At 40.0% G+C, this 16,593-nt stretch overlaps 3 protein-coding genes across 4 annotated transcripts; 2 read left to right on the forward strand and 1 right to left on the reverse strand.

Moving 5' to 3' along the window:
* Positions 1–3,359: 3,359 nt before the first annotated feature.
* Positions 3,360–6,264, forward strand: LOC137707495 (multiprotein-bridging factor 1a). 2 transcript variants are annotated; one of them, XM_068446371.1, is made up of 4 exons: positions 3,360–3,672; positions 4,279–4,383; positions 5,725–5,807; positions 5,944–6,264. In XM_068446371.1, exons 1-4 carry the CDS (start codon positions 3,534–3,536, stop codon positions 6,061–6,063), a joined length of 447 nt encoding a protein of 148 aa, XP_068302472.1. In that variant the 5' UTR covers positions 3,360–3,533; the 3' UTR covers positions 6,064–6,264. The 2 variants fall into 2 exon arrangements, with proteins under 2 accessions (XP_068302472.1, XP_068302473.1); XM_068446372.1 differs by having other exon boundaries at positions 3,366–3,672; positions 4,300–4,383.
* A 922-nt stretch (positions 6,265–7,186) lies between these two features.
* LOC137707874 (multiprotein-bridging factor 1a-like) lies at positions 7,187–9,815 on the forward strand. The gene is made up of 4 exons (XM_068446807.1): positions 7,187–7,468; positions 8,063–8,146; positions 9,275–9,357; positions 9,471–9,815. The coding sequence occupies exons 1-4, from the start codon at positions 7,330–7,332 to the stop codon at positions 9,588–9,590; spliced, it is 426 nt and encodes a 141-aa protein (XP_068302908.1). The 5' UTR covers positions 7,187–7,329; the 3' UTR covers positions 9,591–9,815.
* A 668-nt stretch (positions 9,816–10,483) lies between these two features.
* Positions 10,484–12,052, reverse strand: LOC137708598 (phospholipase A1-IIdelta-like). The gene has a single exon (XM_068447712.1). The coding sequence runs from the start codon at positions 12,004–12,006 to the stop codon at positions 10,681–10,683; it is 1,326 nt and encodes a 441-aa protein (XP_068303813.1). The 5' UTR covers positions 12,007–12,052; the 3' UTR covers positions 10,484–10,680.
* Positions 12,053–16,593: the final 4,541 nt, after the last annotated feature.

Consider the following 16,593-nt stretch of genomic DNA (forward strand, 5'->3'; position numbering starts at 1 on the left):
AAAATATCAATAGACGATAGTACTATGTGGCAAAATAGAGAATTGCTTTTCATTATTGATACTAGATGGAGCCCATGCACTGTGTGTGTAGTATAAAAAAGGGTTAATCTCAGTTTACCACCTTGAAGTTTCGTGGTTTTCAACATTTGGTACATAAAGTTTTTTTCATCCCAGAGTCATACCTCAAGTCTTAATTTTAAGACAGTTTCATACATTCGTTAAGTTATCCGTTAGAACTTTTGTTAACTTATGACATGTCGTCCACGTGGACAATAACTGAGTGCCACGTGTCAATATAGGGCCATTTCAATATTAAAAAATTAAAATTAAAAAAAAAAACCCACCCATCTTCTAACTCCCTCCGACCATCTCCATTCATTCTTCCTTATGCAACCTGCACCCCTTCCCTCTCTTCTCTCTTTTGCACCCGCAACACCCTCCATTATCTCCTCTGTAACCTGCACCACCCTTATCTTCCTCATCCTTATCCTGGACCCCAACCCAAACCCAGACCGAAACCTTAACCCTCATTTTCTTTATCCTGCACCCCAGCAACAACACCACCATCAGCCGCCATTCGGTACTTTATCCCTTAGTCCATGGCCCAACAACACCCACCACACTCTCACTCACTCCGAGCTCTATACGTTACCGATTCCTCAACTGCTTTTCTTGACAAACTTATCGGATTACTTGACTTCGCGGTCGTCCCGATCTACTTACCGGCTGGTTAACCCAATTCATCTAGCTCCAAGATATTACTCGTATTGGCATCTCTAGTTCCGTGTTCCTCGGGTTTCAGATATGTCGTCTTCAATTCGTCAAAGGACCGGCCGTTGCACACGGAGACTTCAATGAAAATATCTTTCTTTTCTGACAATACCTCATCTAGTTTGATCTCTTCCTCTCTGGTCTTCTCTTTTTGAGCAGGTACTTTGGTATCTCAGACTGTTCTCGCACTTGTTTTGACCTCTCAACCTTCGATTGCAGAGATATACACAATTAATATTAATCACGTAGAAAAAATTATTAATTCTGATGGGGTGCAAGATAAGGATGATGATGGTGGGGGTTTAGGTCTAGGTTAGGTTGCAAGAGAATGATGAGGAAGATGAGGGTAGAGGTTAGGAGAGGAATAGCGGAGATGGTGGTGGTTATAGAGATAAAATAGGGAGAGAAAATGAGGAGTCAAAAAGAGAAGATGAGAGAAGGGAGGGTGGTGTGGGTTACAGATGAGAGAATGAAGGGTGTTGCAGGTGTAAAAGAGAGAAGGGAGGGAAGAGGTGCGGGTTGCAGAGGGAAGAAGGAAATGAAAGGGTTGGGGGGAGGTAGAAGACGGGTGGGTTTTTTATTTTTTATTTTTTTGTTTGTGTTTTTGTATTTTTTTAGGGTAAATCTTTATTTACTACCCTTATGTTTCGTGGTTTTCAACATTTAGTACATAAAGTTTATTTCGTCCCAGAGTCAAACCTAAAGTGTTAATTTTGGAACAGTCTCATACATCTGTTAGTCAAATTGTTAAGTCTGCCGTTAACTGATGACGTGGTGCCTATGTGGACAATGACTGGGCGCCATGAGAAGGGGTTCAAAACAAAAATCCAAAAAAAAAAAAAAACCCCCGGTCTTCTACCTCCCCTAGCCCCCCCCGGCACCCTTTCTCTTCCACCTCCCTCCCTTCTTTCTTCTGCAACCCGCACCCCTTCCCTCCCTTCTATCTTTTACAACCTGCACTACCTTCCCTTATCTCTTCGTTCTTCCCTTATCCCTCCATGCTATCCTCTACACCAACCCACCAAACCCTTATCTCCTCTGCACCACCCTCCTTTCTCTCCACCAAATCAAAACCCTAATTTAAAACCAAAAAAAAAAAATCCTCAACATTTGCAACTGCCAAGCAAACAAAAAATGCACAATTTGAAGCAAGATTCATAATTGACACCAAATTTTACCCTAAGTCACAAAAAATTACATTTAAAAATTAAAGAGACTAAGAATCAAACGAAAGAATACCTGCGACGAGCTTTAACGGCGAAATTGACCAGCAGAGCACGGAGGTGCGAGAACTCGACGGTTCGTAGAGAGAGAAGAGAGAGATTGCGTGTGGGTGGAAGATGAGAAACCCTAAAAGGCTATAGAGAAAGCTAAAGGATGAAGTGGTTAATAATTTCGAAGGTATTTTACATGAAAATTATAATCTAGATGTGTGCGTAGGAGAGGTCGCCATGGGGATGAAGAAGACGATGATGGCGTGGATAGAGGTGCGCTGTCTGATTTCGTGAGGAGGAAGATGAGAAGGGTCAAAATGACGAAAAGGGGCATCGAAGCAGGAAAGAGGAAAAATAGGGCATATGCTTGTGGCAACGCAGAGGTAGAAAAAAGAAAGCAACAACAGAGAACAGATAAGGGTTTGGTGGGTTGGTGCAGAGGAGAGAATGGAGGGATAAGGGATGAATGAGGAGAGAATGGAGGGTGGTGCAGGTTGTAGAAGAGAGAAAGGAAGGAAGGGGTATGGGTTGCAGAAGAGAGAAGGGAGGGAGAAGGTGCGGGGGGATAAGGGAGAGAGAGGGTGTTGGGGGGGGGGGGGGGTTAGGGGAGGCAGAAAACAGGTTTTTTTTTTTTTTTTTTTTTTTTTGGAACCCCTTCTAAAAAAAAAAAAAAAAAAAAAACCATGTGTACCCCTTTATGACACATGGCACCCAGCCAGTGTCCACATATACGTCACGTCATCAGTTAACGGCAGACTTAACAGTTTGACTAACGGATGTATGAGACTGTCCCAAAATTAACACTTTAGGTATGATTGTGGGACGAAAAAAACTTGATGTACTAAATGTTGAAAACCACGAAACATGAGGGTAGTAAACAGAGATTTACCCGATTTTTTAATATTGAAGTGGGTCCATATTGACACGTGGCGCTCAGTTATTATCCACGTGGGTACCACGTCATCAGTTAATAGAAGTTCTAATGGAAAACTTAACGGATATATGAAACTGTCTCAAAATTAAGACTTGAGGTATGTACCAAATGTTGAAAACCACGAAATTTCAAGGTAGTAAACTAAGATTAACCCTATAAATTAAAAAAAAAAAGTATAAAAAGAAAGAGAGAAGTTAGAGAAAAATGTGAGAGAGAAGGCAAAAGAGAAAAAAACGTTGGGATTTTTATTTTTTAAAATTAGGGACATGCTTTGTTTACATGTAAGTGAAGAAATAAAAGAAATAGTAAAATTATCTTAATTCTTATATTTTTCTTTAATATTTTAATAAATTAGAAAAATTATTATTTCACTATTTTTTAGGTGAGAATATATGGTCAAATTTTTTCTTACGAAATGCTATGAAAACCGATATCGGCAATTTTGACCCCAAAGGCAAAGGAGCCAGGGCAGAAAGGCCCAACGATAAATACAAGCCGGGCGTGCAGTCTTGGCCATTTTAGACCGCCTCAGAATAGCAACCAAAACCAAACATCCTCCCTAGAAAGCCCAGAAATCTCCGACACCCCGCATACCCCTCCCACAGCCGATCGCCATGTCAGGAGGACCCATCACGCAGGACTGGGAGCCCGTCGTCATCAGGAAGAAGGCACCCAACGCCGCCGCCAAGAAGGATGAGAAAGCCGTCAACGCCGCTCGCCGCTCCGGAGCTGAGATCGAAACCCTCAAGAAAGGTTTTGTGTCGTCCTTCCTTCTTCCTCGCTTTCGCCTTCTCTTTCTCTTTTATTCTTTGGCCTTTAATATTTTTTGTTATTGATTAAGCGGAAAACAAAATGGAACCCACGAAATGATTTCAAAAATCTCATAGGGGTTAAAATTGGAGAAAATCAAATTTTAGAATTTGAAAGTAGAATGCTAAATGCTTTACTCGTAATTTTTGGGTTGGATTTTTGCACTCGTTAAAGTTGTAATTTGCTGTTTTTGATTGGAAAAGCATAGAAAACAAGGTAGCAAATTTTTGCCATTTGGGTAGCTGCTGATTCGTTGTTCTGGCTCGATTGTCTGGTTTGATTTGTATTACCTTGTAGCTAATGGGGTCTTTCCCATTTGTTTGTGCGAATGATTCGCGCCATGTGCTTTGGTTTACGTAATCATTTTCGGGCTCGATAATCTTAATGTTCTTCCATTTGTAATGGCATTTTCGTTGTCGATTTGTTCAGTGTTGTGGACTTTTAGTTTCTTTCCAGCTTGGTGTGCCATAATATTGGGTATAAAAGTTAATTTATTGTGTGCGTTTGCATGCTGCATATTATAACCTTCGAAGTTGCAACTCTAAATAGTTGCGTTGTTAATCTTTGCAGCAACTGCTGGGACCAATAAAGCTGCCTCCAGCAGCACTACTTTGAACACGAGGAAGCTTGATGATGAAACAGAGAACCTTGCTCGTGAGTTTCTCTCTTTCTTGTACTATGTATATACAAAATTCTTGTTTTACGTTTTTAGGATTGATATATCTTTCTTGAATGAGCTAAATAATCTCTTCTTGACATCGTTATAATTGTTTCTTAGTTTGCAACTGTTGTGAAACTGTTTGGGTTGGCTTAAGGAAGTAAATAGGCTTGCTCGTGAGTTTCTCTCTTTCTTGTACTATGTATATACAAAATTCTTGTTTTACGTTTTTAGGATTGATATATCTTTCTTGAATGAGCTAAATAATCTCTTCTTGACATCGTTATAATTGTTTCTTAGTTTGCAACTGTTGTGAAACTGTTTGGGTTGGCTTAAGGAAGTAAATAGGTCCTTTTACTTATTAGCCACTTGTTTGCTTCTGAGAGGTGAACCTTGGTGCAATTGTATGGTTTGTTCCGTTGCAAACTGAGGTCACGGGTTTGAAATGGGAAACAACCTCTTTACAAGTGGGTTTGAGGCTGTGTACCGTTTGTACTCCGAAGATCCTGGAATTGTGGGTGCACTAGGCTGCGCCATCTGGCCTAGTTTTTCTTTTGCCAAGTTGGTTGCATGGTTCAGTTCTTCTTACATATAATGTGTTTATGTACTGCTCCTTGAATCCTCTCTATTTCAATGTGAACTCGAAGTCTCGACTTTGGAGTTGAACGCCCCAGGGACCTTCTTCTTTATCTCGTCTTTCTTCCCAATAATATTGCTATCTTGACATGAGCATTGCATTGAGGAATGGGGATGGGAGAAGAGTTCATGGCATGGCATGGTGCCAGGATGCTTTTCAGTGGTTCATTGGACCTAATGGGCTATAGACTAATGTAGAGACTAAACCAATAAAGTTAAAGTCCCTTGCTTCACAGAACCTTTTTGCTTATTGTTGTATATGTTGCTGTGGTATTTATTTATTTTTGTTTCTCTCATATGCACTAGTGGTATTCCAAGATTCTCTTCGTTGTATGTTTGCTTTCTCTGAAGTTTCCGTTACTCTTGCCCTCACCATAGCATGTGTGGTTTAGACATACGGTATGAGTTGTTTTGGTGGCAATAGAAAAGTTTGTAGACCTTTACATGTCTCTATTTTAATTATAAATGTGTAATTATAGTTATATTACATACATGTGTGCTTGCCCTTGCATACTTTCCCCTCCACAATTCCAGCAAGCACTTGGGCTTCTCAATCTGGTTTAATATATATTCTTTGAATCTATTTTCCAGCTGGAATATATTGAAGCAATCCAGAAAAGTTATTTATTTGTTGTTTGCCTCGATGTTTTTTGCTTGTCTACTTTGGTTTCATGCTTTAATGTCATCTGATTTTGAAATAGATGAACGTGTGCCAAGTGAGCTGAAGAAAGCTATCATGCAAGCTCGAACTGATAAGAAGCTTACCCAGGCTCAACTTGCTCAAGTATATCTCTCTCTCCCAATCTCTCTCTCTCTCTCTCTCTCTCTCTCTCTCTCTCTCTCTCTCACACACACACACACACACACACACACACACATGTGTGCACAATTACTGATGACAATCTCGGGGTTATTTGCAGATCATCAATGAGAAGCCTCAAGTGATCCAAGAGTATGAATCTGGGAAGGCGATTCCAAATCAGCAGGTGATTACCAAGTTGGAGAGAGCTCTTGGAGCGAAGCTGCGTGGAAAGAAGTAAGGAAGCCTGGAAAGAAAAAGAAGCTGAGCTGCGATATGAATTTAAGTTTGAACAGATCTGTCGTGCTGCGATCTGTAGTTAAAGTTTGAATTAATGCTCTGCACCACATTATTTAGTTATCTTTCAAAGGTCGTGTGTTTGATGTAGAAAGTACCGTTGTATTTTCTAATAATATTTCTTCAAATGACGAGTTTGCAAACAGTTGCAGCTATAAGTATCTACATGCTCATACCAAATGTCAACTAAATGCTTGTAGGGGGAAAGGAAGTCATGCCTTGTTATTTCAGTAGCTCTGTTTCGAAATTTTCAATGGTTAAATGGAATATCTTTGTTGGTGATGTCTTGCCCAAAATCTGATTCAGCCCCGGACAGTTTCGCTGTGTTGGTTCGAGCCAAATCGCTTGCCTAGCTCATCGAGGTCGAGTTCGCCATTGTCCCTTCCAACCAAGCGATCACGATACACAGTAGCCTCTCCTCGCCAAAACTCTACACAATGTGGAAGGCACGTGGTCAAGACTCTGATACACAATGTTTTTATTTTATTTTCCTTCTAAAAAGAGCGATAACTGGTCGCAAGTTACCGTTATCCATCTCTTTCGGGGTAAGGGAGGCTACAAAGAATTTCACACTGCCCATCAAGCAGACTCACCAGCTCGAACCATTTAATCTGGAACCTCTCTCAAATTTTTTTTTTTGTTGGGAGACGCATCTCTTTATTTTTATTTTTATTTTTATTTTTTTTTAACAAATGATATTATCTACGCTAGGGATGTGAGTTTAGTCTCACAATGGGCTAACAATAATGTGGTAAATTCGTCTTTAACGAGAATCGAACTTAAAATCTATCATTTATAAGTGAAAAAGAATATTATTAAACTGTAATACGCAGCTCTTAATCCAATAGATATTTACACCAATGGTTTTTATGAACCCTTATCTGTAGTGGAATTTTTTCAGCTCTTAAATCCAAAAGATATTTACACCAATGGTTTTTAGTTTTTATGGACCCTTATCTGTAGTGGAATTTTTTCGTGAAGACAAAGAAAAGAGATATTAATGAATATTTTGGCTGCGATTACAAAATGCTAAAAACCGACATCGAAAATTTTGACCCACAGCCACAGGGCAAAGGCGCCCAGAGATAAATACAACCCCAACCGAGGCGTGCAGCCTAAAAGCCATTTTATACGCCTCCAGAGCAACCAGACCAACAACATCCCAAGAAAACCCAGAAATCTTCAACACCCCCTCCCTCAGCCGATCGCCATGTCAGGAGGACCCATCTCTCAGGACTGGGAGCCCGTCGTCATCAGGAAGAAGGCGCCCAATGCCGCCGCCAAGAAAGATGAGAAAGCCGTCAACGCCGCTCGCCGCTCCGGAGCTGAGATCGAAACCCTCAAGAAAGGTTTTGTGTTGTCCTTCCTTCTTCCTCGCTTTCCCCCTCTCTGTCTCTTTTATTCTTTGGTCTTGATTTTTTCTTTGTTGTTGATTAAGCGAAAATTGAATGGAACCCTCGAAATGATTTCAATATCTATCAACAGAAATGATTTCAAAATCTCATAGGGTTTAAAATTAGAGAAAATCAAATTTTAAAAATTGAAACTTGAATGCGTTACCTTTAATTTTTGGGTTGGATTTTTGCACTCGTTGAAGTTGTAATTTGCTGTTTTTTGATGTATGCTGATTCACTGTTCCGGCTCGATTGTCTTGTTTGATTTATATTACCTTGTAGCTAATGGGGTTTTTCTCGTTTGTGCTAATGATTCGCACCGTGTGGATTGGTTGTTGTAACCATTTCTGGGCTCGGTAATCTTAATGTTCTTCCTTTTGGAATGGCGCCATTTTCGTTGTCGATGTTTATAGTTTTAGGCTTGTAGTTTCTTTCCAGCTTGGTGTGCCATAGGATTGGTTATGAAAGTTACTTTATTGTGTGGGTTGCGTATTGCATTTTATAATTTCGAAGTTGCAATTCTAATAGCTACTTTGTTAATCTTTGCAGCTACTGCTGGGACAAATAAAGCTGCCTCCAGCAGCACTACTTTGAACACGAGGAAGCTTGACGAGGAAACGGAGAACCTTGCTCGTGAGTTTCTATCTTTCTTGTACCATGCCTATACGAAATTCTTGTTTTTCATTTAGAATTGATTTATCTTTCTTGAATGAGCTTGATAATCTCTTCTTGACATTGTTATAATTGTTTCTTAGTTTGCAACTGTTCTGAAACTGTTTGCGTTGGCTTAAGGAAGTACATAGATTTTTTTACACATTAGTCAGTTTTTTGCTTCTAAGAGGGTGAACCTTGGCGCAATTGTATGGTTTGTTCCATTGCAAATTGAGGTCATGGGTTTGAAATGGGAAACAACCTCTTTACAAGTGTGTTGAGGCTGTATACCGTTTGTACTCCAAAGATCCTGCAATTGTGGGAGCACTAGGATGCACCATCTGGCCTGTTGTTTCTTTTGCCAAGTTAGTTGCATGGTTCATTCCTTCATATGTATAATGTGTTTATGTACTGCTCCTTGAATCCTCTTTATTTCGATGTGAAATCGGACTTTGGAGTTGAAGCCCCCAGGGTCCCTCTTCTCTATCCTTTTTTTCCCCAATAATATTGCTATCTTTTCAGTAGCGTGGCATGGCATGGTGCCAGGATGCTTTTCAGTGGTTCATTGGAGCTAACGGGCTATAGCCAAACTTAGAGTCTAAAACAATAAAGTCCTTTGCTTCACAGATCCCTTTTGCTTATTGCTGTATATGTTGCTATGATATTTTTCGACATCGGTTGTCCTTTCTAGTAGCCAACATTTAGTTCATGTGTTTATTGTTGTATGTCTTGCTGAGATTTTTTTTTTCTTTTTCTCATATGCACTAGTGGTTTTCCAAGATTCTCTTTGTTGTATGTTTGCTTTCTCTGAAGTTATCCTTACTCATGCCCTCGCTCACCTTAACATGTGTGGGTTGGACATATGCTGTGTAGTATTATTCACGTACATGTGTGCTTGTCCTTGCATACTCTTCCCTCCACAATTCCAGCCAGCACTTGGGCTCCTCAATCTGATTTAATATATATTCTTTGAATCTATGTTCCGGTTCTTTTCCAGCTGAAATATATTGAAGCAATCCTGCAAAATTATTTATTTGTTGTTTGCCTGGATATTTTTGCTCTTGTCTATTATTTGGTCTCGTGCTTTAATGTCATCTGATTTTGAAATAGATGAACGGGTGCCAAGTGACCTGAAAAAAGCTATCATGCAAGCTCGAACTGATAAGAAGCTTACCCAGGCTCAACTTGCTCAGGTCTCTCTCTCTCTCTCTCTCTCTCTCTCTCTCTCTCTCTCTCACACACACACACACACACACACACACACACGTACACAATGTACTGATGACGATCTCGGGGTTATTTGCAGATCATCAATGAGAAGCCTCAAGTGATCCAAGAGTACGAATCTGGGAAGGCGATCCCAAATCAACAGGTGATTACCAAGTTGGAGAGAGCTCTTGGAGCGAAGCTGCGTGGAAAAAAGTAAGGAAGCCTGGAAAGAAAAGGAAGCCGAGCGTGCGATATGAATTTAAGTTTGAACTGATCTGTTGCACTGCAATCTGTAGTTGAAGTTTGGGCTAATGCGCAGCACCTCATTTTGTAATCTTTCAAAGGTCGTGTGTCTGGTGTAGAAAGTACCTTTGTGTTTTCTAAGAATAATTCCTCGAATGATGAGTTTGCGAACAATTTCAGCTAAGTTTCTACGTGTTCATACCATCACCATTGCCTTTGGTGTTGCTGTCCCTCAACCGCATAACTTTAGCCGTTATATCAAATTTCAAGAGTTCGGATTTTATGCTTAGTTGGCTTAGGTGGAAGGGATCCGGAGAGGATCCCTTTCCTATTTAGAACTCGTTTGATAGAGAGGATTACTATATTAAAGGCATTTTGAAGGTAGATGATAATATCTCTATTTTGTTCAAGTTGAAGATTACTCGTAAAGAAAAATTCTTTTTAATTCTCTATTTTTTGGGCATTAGTAAGGATATATTTTCTTTGAGTAACTTTTAATCTGGACAAAATATAAAAAATTTCATTCATTTCTTCTTTCAAAATGCTTTCAAAGTCGTGAATGGTCGTATCCAAGTTCCTAATCAACTAGACCTTAATATCTTAATCAATCAATTCGTATATATAAAGACTGATAACCACCAGAAGCAAGCAGTCACAATTAATAATAAGCATTAGCTTAACCTCTCTCTTCTATGGATTAATTAAATCTATTAAATTCAAACTCAAATTGCATACGACACTGATAAACGTACTTTTTTTTTTTTAAATATCTCGCATCATTTTCTTGTTTTATTTATTCAATCTGATAACTGAATTTTAAAAAAATATATGAAAAACTTAAAATAGTGTAAAAATTAGCTCGCTGTATGAAACACCATGAAAATGACTAACATTAAACAAAATAGAGCTGCACATGGCAAACATTAAACAAACGAGACCACAAACAACTTAAACAAGACAAACAACATTACAGTACTGGATATGGAACCATTGACTTGACCCTACGAAGGCGGAACCCACCACTTCTTTGTCCCGCCGCCATCAACCACCACAACCACTACCTGTCAAAACTCAGAGGCCGGTAGATCCTCATCAGACGGTGGAGACAACACCCACTCTCCACTGCTCTTATCAAGCACCATGCCTCTGTTCTTCTCCACCCACCACACCGCGGGCACATTACACTCCTCCTTGAGAAAATCACAAGACTTGTTCACCAAAGCCACGCTCCTCTTCACCCTCAACTCAAACTCCGCGTCCTCCCCGTTCCACCCCGCCACCACATGCAGAATCCCCTCCAAGTTATGCCAGTCGCTCGGATTCTTCGACTCCTTCAAGAACGGCGACTTCCTCGTATCAATCAAAAGCACCGTCCCGACCTTCCGGTACCCCATTACACGGACAGGATAGTGCGGAATTACATCGATGGTGTTCTTAATATGCACTATCTTCAGATTCGGGTGCCACTCAATCCGTCTTTTCAGTGCACTGTTTCCGATTTGTGGACAACCAAATACAAAAACCGCAATTGGGAGATCGGAAACCCCGTTTTCGGCCAAATCGAAAGCGCTCAAAACCGCTAAACTCGCGCCGAGACTGTGTCCTGTCATGGTTATGCTCAGCTTCTCGTCCTTGTACTTGTTCCTCAGCTCGTTGATTTTTGTCACAAGTTGGACTCTGGCGCTTGTTTTCGTAAACGGGGACTTCGGGTCGTTGGAAATGTACATTGTAAGCCAACCCCTCATGACTTTCGGCACTTTTTCGTCATCTTCATCGTCATCCTTGTCATCGTGATTTTGATGACCATTCGCTAGGCTGGCATGAGAAGAACCTAAAATAATCTCCGCGGACTCTAGCTCAGCTCCCATCACATTAATCCACTCGTAGTTTCTAATCGTGCCGCGCCATGCGACGTATATTTCTCGTCGACCGATGGCTTTGCTGACTTCATCGGTGGTGACGGCGATGTAGCCGATCCAGTTAGACTCCCGATCCCATGACTCGCGGGACTTGGATTTGAGAAGCAAGGCTTCGGGGACGCTGACTTGGGCTGTGGCGTAGAGGAAGCAAGAGACTTGGTAGTTGGCGGCGTCTTGGAGCATGACCTTGTCGAAGAAGGAGTGTTTGCCATAGCGGCTGGATCCGCAGTACTTGGAGTTTTGGTCGTTGTTGAAGGCGTCGTAGGTGGCCTGGCAGAAGTTGCCGCAGCGGAGGATGAGGGTTCGGAGATTGAGGTCTAGAGGGTCCAAGAGGCCATCCCAGTTGTTTGAGCCTAGAAGCTCTGACCATGCAGCAGCTGCTGGATGATCAGCTGTTTGGTTGGTGGCCATGGACGTCGGAGGGGGAGGATGGCTTGTTGTTTTTGAATGTTTAGCATTATTGTTGCCCATCTTTTATGTGTGGAAAGCTGGCCGATCGAGTGGTATTATATCATATACCAGCAACTGTACGTATCTAGACAATACTACTTAGAAATTATTATTTTTACTGAGTCTAAGGTACCAACTGGTAATTAATAACTAAAGTAAGTACAAGTTGTAATATAAGTCAAAAGTCACCTCCCTCAGGAGGGCTCAATTCACCTTCGTCGACCCTTCCTACTTGTCAAGCCCATTGGGAAGAAGGTTTTGATGAACCAACTGTTGGATTGGGATAACCTTCCCGTGGCTTTTGCAAGTGGGAAGAAGACCCTTGTTAGTCAAGATAATGACTTTAACGTCACAATTAAATATGGTTGAGTGCTGCATGCCAATTCTTGAACATCCTTAAGTGAGGTGTTTTTCACCATTATATGTATCACTATTAAATGAGTTGTAATTTCAAAATCTGTGTAATGGACAGACACAAATTTTAAAATTTAAACTTATTCAACAGTGAAAAATGGGGCTCTGAGCATTACACCACTTAAGGATGGTGAGCAAAGATACAATTTACTGGTTTTGATATCTCTTATCCATTATATATTACCAGAGAGAGAAAAGAGAGAACAAAAGCAGAAAGCTAGCAGAGCATCCATGGCTGAAGGTAGTTCGAATTGGGGCGTGAGGGACTTGCGGGAGGGAAGCTTGCAGAGCTTCCATGGCTGAAGGTAGTTCGAACTGGGTGTGAGGGACTTGCGGGAGGGAAGCTCATAAAGAGTTAAGCAATAGCAATCGATATTAGCACATCCTGGAATTATAAAGCAATTTCATTATGATATAATTATTATTTTTTCTGGGCTAAGGTGATCGGCAAGAACGAAAAAATGGAGCAAAGAGCTCATAACTAACTACATCATTTGCTTCCACGATTGATGATTCTGTTCTTGAAGTGAATTTAACTTACAAAGTTTTTTTTGGCCTTTTACGAAAGTGTTGACCGGAAAAAAGTTTATATGGCTTTCTCGAGGGACTTGCGGGAGGGAAGCTTGCAGAGCTTCCATGGCTGAAGGTGTGAAGTGAAGAAATTGGGTTTTGAAAGATGTCAAAATGGGTAATAAAATAATAGTTTCATAAAATTTTAAAAAAATAATAATAATGTAATAAAATAATATTTAATTTGACATACCGGATGGAGAGCAAAATTTTGAAAGATGTCAAAATGCCACATAGGCCGTCAAATTTAAATTTTACGTTTAAAATTTGACTTCTCATTTGGAGATGCTCTAAGGGGTTATACTACTCCATATATTGCCAATTAGTTTTATGGTAGAACTTCAACTTTTTTTCATGGTATCAGAGTAGGTTGTCCCACGTTGTCCAACGCTACATGCTCCATGTCACCCGAGTTGTGTTGTTGACGTATGCTTGAAACTTCGTCCTATGTGAGAAGGTGTGTTGAGAATGAATTGATGAGAGGATGGACCTTATATGAGTTATGTTGTCCACGTTTCTACCATGCTGTTTGACCGTGACGATAAAATAAAGGCCCAGAGTGCAGCTTTTCCGAATTGACGTTTCTGGACGTTTTGAGTATTTTGAAGATCAAGATGACATATTTTGAGGAAGATTCCTTTTGAGGATTTGTTAGGAACGTCTCAAGCTTTAAAAAGAGATCTTTTGGGACCAAATCAGAGTTGATTTGGTTGGTCAAAAGATGGATTTTCTTTGTAGTCCGAATTTCAGTTTAAATAGGAAACCTTTTATTTTGTAGTTATTTTATTCTATTATGTTTCGTAGTTTTTAGAAATCCTTTTCTAGGTAGATTTTTTTGTTGTAGTATAAATAAAGCTATTTAGCCATTAGGGGAAGAGAAAAGAAGAACGCATTACTTTAGAAAGTGATTACTTTGGAGAATTCTGCTTAGAGAGCTTTTGACGATTCAAATTTATTTTCAAGTTGTTTTCTATCTATGTTCTTAATGATATTTTGTTTTATGATTGTCAGTAACTAATTTTGTTTGTTAAGACGAGGCCACGCCCTTTAGCAAGAATATATAGTTTCTTTTCAATTTACTTATGATATTATGCATCCAGGTTTTGAATTATTAATCACTGTATTTGAAACTATCTACTTGTCTTGATGATTGGCCATCATTAGGATATTTAGAAAAGTAATTTGATGCAATTTTGACGGGGGCTGTCCCTAAAACTAACGAAGGCTTATTGTGGTTAATATGTGTAACTTCTTATGATGGACGACACGTTGTAAGGGTTATATGGTTTTTCAAAAGGTTTTCACAAAACTTAATGAGTCTTGCATGTTCACATTCGATCTGGATGCCACAGACGGGTTGCATGTTAGATATATGTTCTATGTTGGAGGTTCCAAGTAGGACATGTTTTAGGAAAACCTAACCTTCAAAATATGCATTGAATGGGTAACTAATTGGAAGAATTATGTATGATTGTTAAGGTGATGGCGGAACTCTAGTGTTCAAAACTATTTTCTTTTGTTTTCCTTACTTTCTCAATTTATTTAATTGTTTTAAATTAAATTCGTTTTTAATCCCTAATTTTACAGGTGGTAAAAATCCTATCAGCGCAATTGTATGGTTTGCTCCATTGAACTCTGAGGTCACGGGTTTGAAATGGGAAACAACCTCTTTACAACTGGGTTTGAGGCTGTATACCGTTTATATTCCGAAGACCCTGCAGTTGCAGGAAGGAACACTAGGGTGCGGCATCTTGCCTATTGTTTCTTTTGCCAAGTTGGTTGCATGGTTCGTTTCTTCATACACATAAGGTGTGTATGTACTGCTCCTTGAATCCTCTTTATTTCAATTTGAAATCGAACTTCGGAGTTGAGCCCCCCAGGGTCCATCGTCTTTCTCTCCTCTTTCTTCCCCAATAATATTGCTATCTTGACATGAGCGTTGCATCGAGGAATGCGGATGGGAGGAGGAGAGTTCATGGTATGACTTGGTGGCAGGATGCTTTTCAGTTGTTCATTGGACCTAACGGGCTATAGACAAACACAGAAGCTAAAACAATAAAGTCCTTTGCTTCACAGATCATTTTTAGTTATTGTTGTATATGTAGCTATGATATTTTTTGGCATCGGTTGTCCTCTCTAGTAGCCAACACTTCGTAGGATAAGACTTTATTGTTGTCCTCTCATATGCACTAGTGGTATATTAAGATTCTCTTCGTTGTATGTTTGCTTTCTCTGAAGTTTTACTTACTCTTGACCTCGCTCAACATAACATGTGTGGTTTAGACGTATGATATGAGTTGTTTTGGTGGCAATAGAAAAGTTTGTAGTCCTTTACATCTCTCTATTTCCCCTCCACAATTAGAGCCAGCATGGGCTCCTCAATCTGGTTTAATATATATTCTCTGAATCTATGTTCTGGTTCTTTTCCAGCTGAAGTATATTGAAGAAATCCAGCAAAGTTATTTATTTGTTGTTTGCCTGGATGGTTTTGCTCTTGTCTACTATTTGGTTTCGTGCTTTAGTGTCATCTGATTTTGAAATAGATGAATGTGTGCCAATTGAGCTGAAGAAAGCTATCATGCAAGCTCGAACTGGTAAGAAGCGTACCCAGGCTCAACTTGCTCAAGTATGTATCTATCTCTTGTTGGAATTTTGACAAGGAAGAGAAGAAGAAAAATATAAACTTCGAAACTCAGAAGTCGGCTCCATTGGGGTCCAGATTTGTTTTCATTCATTTCATGATTGTTGGTATTTCTTGGAACTCATGGGCCGGTTCTATGTTTAGAGTCCAGGCTTGTTTCTAACTCCACACTTTCTGGTGACAAGCTCTTGACTTGCACACTGTGGTGACAAGCTATGCTTGCACACACACTTTTGCGCTCTCTCTCATGTATAGAGAAAGCCCTTGGTTGAATATATTTTCGACTACCAAGTTTCTTCTACACGGCTCCTACTTTACATGGAGGATGAGGAGATTAACTCTCCTCCCAACTAAGGCATCTACCCGTGGCTTCTTGCACTAACCATTTGTCTTGGTGTTTTATATTACTATTAGTACAATAACTTCAATATTAATATTTCAATATCTCTGTCTCTCTCACACACGCACGTGTACACAATTACTGATGATGATCACGGGGTTATTTGCAGATCATCAATGAGAAGCCTCAAGAGATCCAGGAGTATGAATCTGGGAAGGCGATTCCAAATCAGCAGGTGATTACCAAGTTGGAGAGAGCACTTGGAGCGAAGCTGCAGCATCAAAAGAAGTAAGGAAGCCTGGAAAGAAAATGAAGCTGAGCGTGTGATATGAGTTTTAAGTTCGAACTGATCTGTTGCACTGCAATCTGTAGTTAAAGTTTGAACTAATGCGCTGCACCTCATTATGCAGTGTTACTTTCAAAGTCGTGTGTTTGGTGTAGGAAGTACCTTTTATGTTTTCTAAGAATATTTCCTGAAATGACGAGTTTGCAAACAATTTCACCTATCTACATGTTCATACTGTTATCATAGCGGGGTGTTGCTGTCCCTAATCCGCCTCATTGCATTTGGTACTGGCTCGGCAATGTACTGTCCAAATGTGCTGAACTCATGGCGCGTTTAGTAACCAATAATCGGAATGAG

The sequence above is a fragment of the Pyrus communis genome, chromosome 11 (genome assembly GCF_963583255.1).
Source record: "Pyrus communis chromosome 11, drPyrComm1.1, whole genome shotgun sequence".
In the NCBI taxonomy this organism is placed as follows: domain Eukaryota; kingdom Viridiplantae; phylum Streptophyta; class Magnoliopsida; order Rosales; family Rosaceae; genus Pyrus; species Pyrus communis.

Coding starts and splice junctions, on each gene's coding strand:
- LOC137707874 (XM_068446807.1), top strand. CDS start 7,330: ATGTCAGGAGGACCCATCTCTCAGGACTGGGAGCCCGTCGTCATCAGG. Junction 7,469..8,062: donor GATCGAAACCCTCAAGAAAG/GTTTTGTGTTGT, acceptor TAATCTTTGCAG/CTACTGCTGGGACAAATAAA. Junction 8,147..9,274: donor GGAAACGGAGAACCTTGCTC/GTGAGTTTCTAT, acceptor ATTTTGAAATAG/ATGAACGGGTGCCAAGTGAC.
- LOC137707495 (XM_068446371.1), top strand. CDS start 3,534: ATGTCAGGAGGACCCATCACGCAGGACTGGGAGCCCGTCGTCATCAGG. Junction 4,384..5,724: donor TGAAACAGAGAACCTTGCTC/GTGAGTTTCTCT, acceptor ATTTTGAAATAG/ATGAACGTGTGCCAAGTGAG. Junction 5,808..5,943: donor CCCAGGCTCAACTTGCTCAA/GTATATCTCTCT, acceptor GGTTATTTGCAG/ATCATCAATGAGAAGCCTCA.
- LOC137708598 (XM_068447712.1), bottom strand. CDS start 12,006: ATGGGCAACAATAATGCTAAACATTCAAAAACAACAAGCCATCCTCCC.